This window comes from Phocoena sinus, chromosome 2 (genome assembly GCF_008692025.1).
Source record: "Phocoena sinus isolate mPhoSin1 chromosome 2, mPhoSin1.pri, whole genome shotgun sequence".
Classification (NCBI taxonomy): Eukaryota; Metazoa; Chordata; class Mammalia; order Artiodactyla; family Phocoenidae; genus Phocoena; species Phocoena sinus.
This window is the reverse complement of record NC_045764.1, coordinates 71,475,262-71,487,389: the sequence shown is the minus strand read 5'-3', so window position 1 is coordinate 71,487,389 and position 12,128 is coordinate 71,475,262. Positions and strand designations below refer to the sequence as shown.

Genomic DNA, 12,128 nt, shown 5'->3' with positions numbered 1-12,128 from the left:
CTGCTAACTGGGCAGTGCACCCTTCATGCTGAGAGAGAAGAGAAGAGAGGGCGAGCTTTCCTCTCAGACATCTGAGAAGCAAGCGTGCTGTCCTCCAGGCCTCGAAACTGCATGGCTGTGGCTGGGATCTTCGAGATATCCTACTCCCCGAAAACATATAATAAAAACTATCTAGTAAGATGACTAGCCATCCAAAAGGAAGATAGTGAGAAAATAAGTAAAAGTAGGCTTCCTGCTATGACTTCTTAAATCAGGAACTTCCCTCCCCTTCTCCTCTTCCCCCCATTTCCTTAATTTTACTCATTTGTTAACAATTTCATCTCCATCAATGATTATTATCTTTTTTCCTCTTGGACATTCTTAACTTTCTAGAGAGACCTAGAGCCCATTAGAAGTGTTCAGACACTTGCACAAAGGATAAATGACTAATTTAGATCTTATTTTGGCAGTGATGTGTGGTAGGGGTTGACAAAGAAATATCTTTCAACTTAGTAACTAACTAAAATGAAATACCAACTGAACAATTTAGAAAACAAAACCAAAAGTAATATTTACTCTGCATATGCCAAAAAAGTAAATCTATTTGACTGGGGGGAACACTTTCTCAACCAGACACAATTCCAGTCACTTACCATCCTTTCGATAGCAATGCTCCAATTCTCGACGGTGCATGGTGGATACATCAACAACTTCAATCAGTCCTAGAGATCCATCCATCCGTCCCACCAACAATAATTCTGGAGATTCTCCTGACCAGGCTAAGGATGGACCCTCTTCTGGCCAAGCCAGGGCAGATACCCAGTGAGGCTGAATATCTACTAACCCTTTTCCTCCTAAAGAGGGAGAAAATGTTAACTAGTTGTCACTTAATTCTTAAAAACAATAACAAGAACAAAAATACGTACTATTTAATTTAATACACTCAAAGCAGTCCCCAATTTTATAATAGCCTACTAATGAATAAGACTGCAAGGCAAGATCCTTCATTTATATACTACATATGATTATCAAATTCATAGCTTTTCTGTAACTATTAATATGACAAAAATGATAGCTTTATAGGAGAAAGAATAAAGGAAAATAATCAATATACAAATGTCAAACACTTAAGTCCTTTCCTAATAATTACTGAAAACCAAATTAATATACAAAATTTACCTATAGTTAAGGCTAGCTGTTCCTTCAAATGTACGAAATAGAACAGCTATTACCCAAACATGCAAAAGCAAACAAAAATGCTGGTAAGCCCAAGATTACAATAATAATTTTTACTTTCCAGAGAGGTTATTAAAAATTAACAAGAGTTTGTCCCTGTGAAACAGATAAAATTAATAGAAATATTTCAGGTGATTCAAAAGAATACATAGCTAAAAATGCAGTGATTGCTACTTCTCCTCAAATCCTACCCTGAATGCTGAGTGGTCCATAGAAAGAATTTTTAGTTTACAACTACCAGGTTAATTGAAACTCCTAGAAGGAAAAGTCAGGAAATGAACACTTTCTCTTTAATTTAAACCATACTATGCATAGATTTTCACAGTTGATGAATAGATTGTGAGATTCAAGGTGAAGGGAAGCCAATGTTTGGACTTAGAAGGCTAAGAGAAAGGCTTTTTTTTTTTTAAAAAAGTAGCTTCAGTAGTTTACTAGTATTTATGTGACTCTTACCATTAACTTGCCAGATATTCACCATCTTTTCCAAAGCTCCAGCTAGATATTTGCCACTGATACTCCAGGAAACAGGTGAGAAACTTGGATCACTAGGTGATCCCAGGCTTTCCTCAGCATCACCTTCCCTAGAATATAACAGATATGTATGGAATTCTAATCCCCATCATCACAAAGTAAACTAAATCCTAAACCTTAAAATAAGGGTTTTATATAGACTATAGTACATAAAGGCAGATCAAAAGCTTTTACATTTCAAAAGCCTGGCTAGCAGTATTTGACAATCACATAATTGCTAGTGTTTGTCATAATGTGAAAAATTACAAAAAAGTAATACTTAGACAACTGATCATTTAATGTAGTACATAATTTGTCAACAAAAGTATTCTGATTCCATATGGGTTATACATATGGTTATTACTCAGAGCACACTGACTCTTGTTTGCCTAATAGCTAGGGAAGTTTTATAGCTAGCTATAAAAATATAAAAGATGCTACACTGTGCTACAGAAAAAATATCATTACCCTAATTCCTAAATAATCCTTGAAGAATGATGGAAAATTAGCCTACTGTTTTATAGAATTGAACATTTATAATGCTGGCATAGTAGACCTTGATTTAATTCTGAGTAAGCTGACAGATATTGACAGTTAGTATTTTTATTTTCTAAATTACTATCTTGCAAATTAAAAAAAAAGACACTGGAGACTGTTCTAAGAGAAAAAGTTGTAAAAAATTTTAGTGACAATTTGAGTACACTAACACAACCAAGATGAAGCATGTTTAGGATTGTCTTTTTTTTTTTTTTTGCGGTACGTGGGCCTCTCACTGTTGTGGCCTCTCCCGTTGCGGAGCACAGGCTCAGCAGCCATGGCTCATGGGCCTAGCCGCTCCACGGCATGGGGGATCCTCCCGGACCGGGGCACGAACCCATGTCCCCTGCATCGGCAGGCGGACTCTCAACCACTGTGCCACCAGGGAAGCCCAGGATTGTCTTATTTTTAAATGTTACCCAAGAGAGCTAATGTCAGTACTCACAATCTGTTGAACACACAGGTCTGTTGCAGTGAATACTGCTTCTTGGTGACATTCCACACCCGGATGGTGCCATCATTGCCACTTGTAGCCAAGAGTCCTTTTTTATTACACCAAACACAAGTCATTACCTAGAAAAGATTAAAAGTCCAGCAATATTTGAGCAAGTTTTAATTCAAATAATTCTATAATTTGAAAGAGTTCTATCAAATTAAAAAAAATCTACCATGAAATTGTAAAAGAAAAGTATCCATGTTATAAAACAACATGCATAGTCTTCATTCTTTTCTAACTGGCTTGTAAATATACACCTATTTGAAGTATAGCTTTAAAGTACTATGCCCAAACTCATTTGAGTTATCTTAGACCTGTTCACAATCTTTACTAAACATGCTTATTTAATTAAAAAACATTTATTTAATTCAATAAAATGGAAATATTCAGCATGTTCTATAAAACTAATTACACAGACTATGAAATGATTAAATTGGTAAAATAGGGGTCAGTCTTCATTTCCTAAACTGCCCTTGTCACTGCTCAGGAGCCCAGTGGGTTAGACTAAAACAGGGAGATCAATTGCTTCTTTTCCTGCATGTATAAACCCTCATCTTTTGTGAGGCTATACCTTTGGTTTTCTTCTCATCTCCCATCTGATTTTCCCATTTGTATAATATTATATCATATAGTATACAACACACACATGTAGAGAAAGGAGAGTTGGTAACTACCAGACAAATAACTGATAATTTAGCTTGTGTGTGTGTGAGTATGTAAGAGAGAGACACACACACCCATGATCTGAACTTTAAGCTCTTGGAGAAGAGGAGAAACTATTTTATCTTACATAAGGTGATCGACACACTTGGGGGTCAAAATACATACTCTGTTTTGATGAGCCTCCAACTTGATAAAGGAGCATTTTCTGAGATCTCCTCCCATATCAGCGAGTGTCTGTGGAGTAGTTTGGTTGTCGCGGTCATGTGCAGCAAGAGTGCGCACCAGCTGTTGAGCAGCCCATTGCCTATGCTGTGAGGATAGCCTGGAGGAGAGGCAGCAGGCTGCCAAGGCGTTAGCCAGCTCCAGAGGGCCTACAGCAGAAGGATCATAGGAAGGATGGGCATACAATTGGGCAGTTAAACCTGCTTAAACAAAACAATGAAATGATGCCCAGGTGAGAGCTGGTGGTGGTGAACAAACAAAAATGGGTTAAACTATCTTTTAAGAATTAGCACTTTTTCAAGCAATCATTTCACTAAGATATGCATACAAGGTATAAAGCATTTATCTCACATCAAATTCTATATTAAATCTGATTCACTGCAAATGTACATTTATATACACTAATCAATAGTCTTTGCTCTAAGGATACACCGACTGAGAATGCAGCAGAAATCATTTTAAAGCCAGGGCAGAGGAAGCATGCCCTGAAGAATAAGTTTGGCTTTTGTTGCTCAAAAGTGATCTTAGGGACTTCCCCGGTGGTGCAGTGGTTAAGAATCTGCCTGCCAATGCAGGGGATATGGGTTCGAGCCCTGGTCAGGGAAGATCCCACATGCCATGGAGCAACTAAGTCCATGCGCCACAACTACTGAGCTTGCGCTCTAGAGCCCGTGAGCCACAACTACTGAGCCCGCGAGCCACAACTACTGAAGGCCGTGCACCTAGAGCCCGTGCTCCGCAACAAGAGAAGCCACCACAATGAGAAGCACGTGCACCGCAACGAAGAGTAGCCCCCGCGTGCAGCAACTAGAGAAAGTCTGCACAGCAACGAAGACCCGGTCCAGCCAAAAATAAATAAATGAAAAATAAATAAATTTTTTTAAAAAGTGATCTTAATAGCCAGTCAAGGGAACGCACTGATAGATCCAAAAGCCCATCTCTCTTGGCCAAATGGTCCTGATGAAGAGAAGGGTAAGTACTGTGTTTAAGTAGTCCCTTCAAATTGTATCATCTTAAGACAAAGAAAAAAATAGCACTACTTTATATAAATTATATTCAGGAAGCCTACCAGGATTATTATCTATGGTGACCCAAACCATAATCTAATAAAATAATCTAATCAAACCAAGACTTATTTGGTACATTTTCTAATATTTGTTTCCAGGCACAATGAAAAAGTATCCATGCACTTTTCTTATGATCTAACTTAATAAGTATACATGATGTTATGTAATTCATCACATACAACAATGCAAAAACATATTTTTAAAAACATATCAAATTAATTGATTAAAAGACTGTATATTTAAATCGTATGAAACTTACCTTTCTTTTCAACTTCTGACTTATCATAATTAGGTCTCAGTTTGGCCCCTTTGTCTGCTAGTAATGCCACAAGGGCCTGAGTTACAACAAAATTTGGGGAGGTTACAAGTTTATTCTCTTCAGCAATTCCTCGGAGAAAGCTAGGTAGAAACTTTCGCTGAATTGGATCATCGACCGTGGTAAGATTTACCCCTGTTGCAGCAGAAATCAAGTTCTGAAGAGGCAATCACAACAAACAGGTTTAATTTTTACATATAATTTTGGAACAAAAAGAAGATTTTATCTCAGAAGGTTCTTTAAGAATTGGCTGGAAATAAGCAATGCAATAAGAAAAGCACTGAAAACTATCCTACCTGTGTACACAACTGCACCAGGAGTTTTGCAGCACTAGGAGTGTTTGATGCTAGACATCCCACTGCTGTGCTCAGATAGGCCAGGCAAGAAATGGGCTTGTTGGCCTTGCTGTGCCCACCTCGTGAGCGTTCTGAAGTGCTTGCCATGGCGGAAGGGCTGGTGGAGAGGCCAGCTCTCCCTGCTGCAGCCAAGCACATTAATCGAACCAACGTTCGGATATCTGTAAGTCCCAGAGATTCAAGACCAGCAGCCAGGCTACAACTGGAACCACTGCCAGGAAAGGAAAACACTTTAGATGCATAAAGAAAATAAATTTAAGGAACCATCTGGAGCCCCACATATCATCCATAGCACCAACAACCAAAATAAAAGGCAAGCTGCGCTATCACTAGTCATACAAGTCCTTAGAGATGTCCAAAAATATTATGTAAGCTGGAAACTGCTTTGAAACTTTTTTATTTTAATAAATATTGACATACTTAAGTATACCTGAATTACCAAAGTATAACTTACAGAAATGTTTACAAATCATGAATTTTCACAAACTGAACAAACCTATGTAACCACCTTCCAGATCAAGAAACAGAACATTACCAATACCCCAGAAGACTGCTTGGGCCCTTCTCGGTCTCTAGGCCTTCAAAAGTAACTACTATTCCAACTTTTTAAGGCCATAAACCAGTTTTGCCTGTTTCTGAACTTCATATAAATAGAATAATAAAGTATGTATTCTCTTCTGTCTGGCTGCTTTTACTCAGCATTATGCTTGTAAGATTCATCCACATTGTTGCATTACAGCAGCAGTTATTCATTTTCACTGACACAGAGGCATACTGTGGAGATGTTCGGGTTCAGTTCCAGACCATCACAATAAAATGAATATTGCAATAAAGAAAGTCACACAAATATTTTTGGTTTCCCAGTGCATATAAAAGTCACGTTTACACTACACTGTAGTCTGTTAAGTGTGCAACAGCATTAAGCCTAAAAGACAATGTACAGGGACTTCCCTGGTGGTGCAGTGGTTAAGAATCCACCTGCCAATGCAGGGGACACGGATTTGAGCCCTGGTCCGGGAAGATCCCACAAGCCGTGGAGCAACTAAGCTCCTGTGCCACAACTACTGAGCCTGCGCTCTAGAGCCCGCGAGCCACAGCTACTGAGCCCGTGTGCCACAACTACTGAAGCTCGCGAGCCTATAGTCCGTGCTCCGCAACGAGAAGCCACCGCAAGGAGAAGCTCACGCACCGCAACGAAGAGTAGCCCCCGCTCGCTGCAACTAGAGAAAGCCCGCACGCAGCCAACGAAGACCAAATGCAGCCAAAAATAAATACTTATTTTTTAAAAAAGAACAATGTACATACCTTAATTTAAAAATAATGTTAACCATCATCTGAGCCGTCAGAAATCTTTTTGTAATAGTAACATCAAAGATCACTGATCACAGATCACCATGACAAATAATAATGGAAAAGCTTGAAATATTGCAAGAATTACTAAAATGTGACAGAGACATGAAGTGAGCAAATGTTGTTGGAAAAATGGTGCCAATAGACTTGCTCAACACAGGGTTGCCACAAACCTTCAATTCGTAAAAAAAAAAAAATGTAATATCTGCGAAGCACAATAAAAAAAGATATGCCCATATAAATGAAATTAAGCACAATTCATTTATCCATACAGATGAGAGCATGGGGCTATTATGAATAGTACTGCTATAAATGTTCTTGCTTATGTCTTTGGGTGCACATATGTAAGCATTTCTGTTGGATATATACCCAGAAGTGTTTTTCTGGGTCACAGAGTATGTTAATATTCACCTTTAGTTGGTACTATTAAAGAGTCTTCCAAAGTAACTGTCTCAATTTATTTTCTCACCAACAGTGTATGAGAGTTCTAAGTGTTCCACACCGTCATGATCACTTTTTTCCCCCCAGTCTTTTAAATTTTAGCCATTCTGATGGGTGTGTAGTAGTATCTCATGGGGTTTTCATTTTCATTTCTCTGAAGACTAATGTGACTGAACATCTCATTGTTCATATTTATTGGCCATTTTGAGAGCCTCTTTTGTCATTATGTCCATTTTTCTTTTGGGTTGTCTGTCTTTCTCTTACTGGTTTATAAGAATTCTTTACATATTTTGTTGGTTATATGCGTTGGTTATATGCATTGCTAAGATCATCTCCCATTCAGTGCTTTTTTTTTCCTTTAACTTTTTTGCCTTTTTACTTCCTAAATGACTTGCTAAACAGAAGTTCTTTTTTTTTTTTTTTTTTTTTTTTTTTTTTGCGTTACGCGGGCCTCTCACTGCTGTGGCCTCTCCCGTTGCGGAGGACAGGCTCCGGACGCGCAGGCTCAGCGGCCATGGCTCACGGGCCCAGCCGCTCCGCGGCATGTGGGATCTTCCCAGACCGGGGCACGAACCCGTGTCCCCTGCATCGGCAGGCGGACTCTCAACCACTGCGCCACCAGGGAAGCCCCAGAAGTTCTTTTTTAATGCAGTCCAATTTATCAATTTTTTTTCCTTAAAGTGAATGTCTTTTGTGACTTGCTTAAGAAATCTCCGGTTGTTCCAATATCAAGAATAAAATCTTCCTCTGTTATCTTATAGAAACTTTATTGATTTACATTTCACATTTAGACCTAAGAGCCACTTGGAAATACTTGCTTTATATAGTTTGAGGTTGGGGCCAAGACTCATTTTTTTTCCTTAAGTGAATAAACCATCTGACCTAGCCCAAGTTACGGAAAAGACCATCCTTTCCTCACTGCTCTGTAATGTAAGCACTGTCATAAATCAAATGTTTATCTACACGTGTGAGTCAGTTTCTGAACTTCATTTTCCACAGTCCGAACTGTCTAGTCTTGAGCCAACCCCATACAGTCTCATCTAAGTATTTTTTTAAATATCCATTTTTTAAAATTTGTTTATTTATTTTTGGCTGTGTTGGGTCTTCGTTGTGGCGCTCAGGCTTTCTCTAGTTGCGGCAAGCGGGGGCTACTCTTCGTTGTGGTGCACGGGCTTCTCATTGCGGTGGTTTCTTGTTTTGCAGAGCATGGGCTCTAGGTGCGCGGGCTTCAGTAGCTGTGGCTTGCGGGCTCTAGAGCGCAGGCTCAGTAGTTGTGGCGCACGGGCTTAGTTGCTCCGCAGCATGTGGGATCTTCCCGGACCAGGGCTCGAACCCATGTCCCCTGCATTGGCAGGCGGATTCTTAACCACTGTGCCACCAGGGAAGTCCTCATCTAAACTTTAAGTTCTTCTTTCAGGGTCCTTCTTTCTTCATGATTTACTGTTAAATACCCCTACTTAATCATTTCCTAAATGGATGTCTTTTAGGTATTCTTGGCACTCTTCCCTTTCTTAACATTATGCTCCACAGTATGAGCACAGCAAGAGTCTCCACGATGGAATATACAGGCTGACTTAGCTACACAGTTGGTAAACTCTGCAAAAAACTCACTCGACCTTTTAGTTTTACCCTACACCAAATGGATCAACAGCCTTGGTTTCCCATTTCAGATAATAAAATAAAATTTTCAGTTTATTCAGTTACTATAATGGCAATATTTTCTACCTAAAAAGAGCTAAGCATTAACTGAATGACTGACTGACTGACTGAATTAATGAATGAATGAATAATAATGATGACTATGTCTAACTTCTTTCATTCAACAGTAGCTATTCAAGTTTCTAAAACTTCTATCCTCCCAAACAATACCAGACTCCTGTCTAATACATACTAGAAGCTAACGTAACATCTTTTGACACAAAATAACACTTACCTGACTGAGAGAAGAGACAGAGCTCTCATGACCATGGTTCTGGCCAGAAGAACCTGAGCAGCAGCAGTCACTCTCCTTAAAGCCACCACCCGGTCATGAGGGTTTGCTAAGGCAGCTGCCTGTTCACCTAATGTTATTCTCCCAGAGGAACTCTTTTCTACAGAGCCATGGCAACCTGAAAAAAATAACATTTTGCTTAGTTTATAAGAAGGTAAGAAAAAAAATAGCCGGACTACTGAAAAAATTTTCCATTCTACCTAGGTTCTAGGCTACCAGGAAATAAAGCAAATCAATGTGTTTTGCTCATCTGGAACTTTGTTATACAGAAAATTGCTTGGGAGAAATGGACATTTCTAAGTCAATAATCTATTATAGGAAAAATATGATTCTTAAATTTTTTTGGTTTTATTTATTTTTGCTCATGTATCACTTCTACTGATATTAACAAATATAGGAAAGATATAGTTTTTAAAATATGCTTTGAGTACACATAAAGGGCTGAGTCACCAGTACTGCGCCAATTCTTTATTTAGTACTCCATACAGCAAAAAGTTACCATACCCTCGCACCGAAATTAAAAAATACTGCAAAATGGTTTTTATTCATTTCCAGGTTTCTCTTAACACAAAGTTTAATACAAACAAAAAACCCCCTACATTTTATAAATTTTCTTTTTATCACTTCAATATTTTATAAAAAGAAAATATCAGAAACTTAATATTATACTAGACCTTCAAAACATTAGAATAACTGGCTACAGATACTTGATGGGATAGGAAATGTTGAACCCTTATTATTATTAACCTTTACCTTATTATTATTATTTACTTTTCTAAGAAGCAAATTAATATAGACTCTATAAAATCCATGCCAATCAGCATTTCAAGTTTACCTATTTGCATCAGAGTCTCTTCCATACTGTTGGTCGCTGTTACCATTGCTACTGATGCTCCCAACGGATCACTGTCAGGGAACTGGACTGGTTCTGGTACAATGCGGCGGTCGTTTAAACCAAGTGGTCCAGCGAGTAATTCAAACTCTTCTTCACCCGTTAGCTTTTCCTCTTCATCAACATCCAACATGTCCCAGTCTTCTGGAATTTAAATAAAGAAGTGTATGGTATGTGAATATAAACATGAAATAACTCTGCTGGCAATGGTTATTTTGAGATATGTCTAAAATGCAGATGGACTGAAAGCCGAGCGCCTACAAAATGAACTACGGCACCATCTCCTGGTGACCCAACCAAACTGCACTCCTGAGTTATAGTGAGACTAAGGGAAAGGGAGGCAGAGCAGTCAAATCCATTTAAACCAAAAGCACATGTTACAGTTGGTAGTGGAGGTTTCAACTAATAAAAAATATTGTTACGGGGCCAACAAAAAGTTCTTGACCCTGTCCATAATCATTAGGAAATGAGTTACTTCAAATAAATGAATGCTTCAGATAAACTGATGCTCACTTCAATTTTTTATCTTTTACTTTCCTCAATTAGGATGGAAATTCAAAATGTACTACATACTTTCCCTACTTTGAAAAAATATGTATGCCACCTGAAATTAACATTCTGTGGCAAAGCTAGTATTAGGACCCAGGTCTTTTTCCTTTTAAAACGAGGGCTGTTGCTACCAAACTATCTTGAACTTTTGGGGGGAAGTTTAAGTTAACATGTACATGAATACAAACAAACACATGAAGGTAAGTTTTAGTAACAGATGTTAAGCAGAAGGTACATACAAAAATACATGTGAAATAAAGAAGCTCTCACAACAACTACCTTCATACACACTGTCCTGCTTGCCAATTAGATCTGGAGCTTGTCCCTTGTACCTGCACCAAACACGAAGAACATTGTGTTTTTATATGAAACAGTGCCTCAAAGTGCAAATTATGTCATTAGGACATTTTAAAAAGTCATTAATAAAGCAACACAAAATTTAAAAAGTGTGTTTCATGTTATGGGCTAATGTAATAAAAACTATTGGTATTAAGTGTTTACAAAATTAATGACTATTTTACCAAAATACTAGGGAGGTTTCTAGGTTACCTACATAAGGCTTTTAATCAAAACCTATTCCAGAACGTCTTAAAGACTTTAATAGTTGACAATAAGGGCAAAAACCCTACTCAATAGCAAACATTTGCTATTCAAGGGTATAAAGAAGTAATATTTTCATGGAAGCTCATTTAATCTAAACAGTCTATATTTTTCATCAAGAAAAAAGACCTTAAGATGTCAAAACTATGGGGAGAAACACCAAAGAAAAAAATTGAACATAAGCCTCCTGAAGGTTAAAGCAAGGGTCCCACTCACAACTTGACAACAAATTAAAGGTTAACACAGTCAAGCTCCGGTGAAGAACCTGAGGCCATACCAACTGTTCCCAGACTACAGGCTCCCACCTCTGGCAGGAACTTGAATTCTTCCACCTCCCTCATCCTTGTCCCCAATTCAGCAATCATAGGTCTTTATAAAGAAAAGGTTAAAGGTTACTCCTCACATAAAAAAAGCTACAATTCCCATGTCTTAATGAGAGATACTTTATGTACTTCGATCAGAGGGTATGGTTATCTATCCAATTTCAAGGTACCTTTCAGAACTTGTTGCCTTGGATTTGGTCTTCAGGGCTAAGTACTTTTCCCTGCAGCTGCCACATAGCAGGTAGTATGGATTTCCACTCCCACATTCACCACCGAACCAGCCATCCACATAGGAGCCGTTGCTGCGATAGCCCTGGCGGTTTGCACTGCGCCCACAGCCTGGGTGATTTCTCTTCATGTGCTGATTGAAGCTGACAACACTGCACTCACACAGTTCACATACCACCACTTCTTCCCTGTCTTCAGACTCACAAACATGCTGCACAAAATAATTTCATATCAAATTATTAGTCAAGTTAACATAAAATTAAGAAGAGGTAAACATCATTTATTATATTAAATTAACAATTTTGTTTACATATGCTGGAATATTTGCAAGATGTTCATCAAGGCTATATAACAAAGTTCTTTCAAATTAAAA

General features: G+C 38.3%; 1 protein-coding gene across 1 annotated transcript in view; it reads right to left on the bottom strand.

The window, feature by feature from the left end:
- Positions 1-12,128, bottom strand: part of HERC1 (HECT and RLD domain containing E3 ubiquitin protein ligase family member 1) — a 216,611-nt gene that overhangs the window by 46,392 nt on the left and 158,091 nt on the right. The window contains 10 exon segments of the mRNA XM_032621703.1: positions 633-833; positions 1,669-1,796; positions 2,708-2,835; positions 3,587-3,792; positions 4,970-5,183; positions 5,323-5,593; positions 9,107-9,281; positions 9,999-10,199; positions 10,884-10,936; positions 11,698-11,966. Of these exon segments, the coding sequence (XP_032477594.1) occupies positions 633-833; positions 1,669-1,796; positions 2,708-2,835; positions 3,587-3,792; positions 4,970-5,183; positions 5,323-5,593; positions 9,107-9,281; positions 9,999-10,199; positions 10,884-10,936; positions 11,698-11,966 (1,846 nt within the window).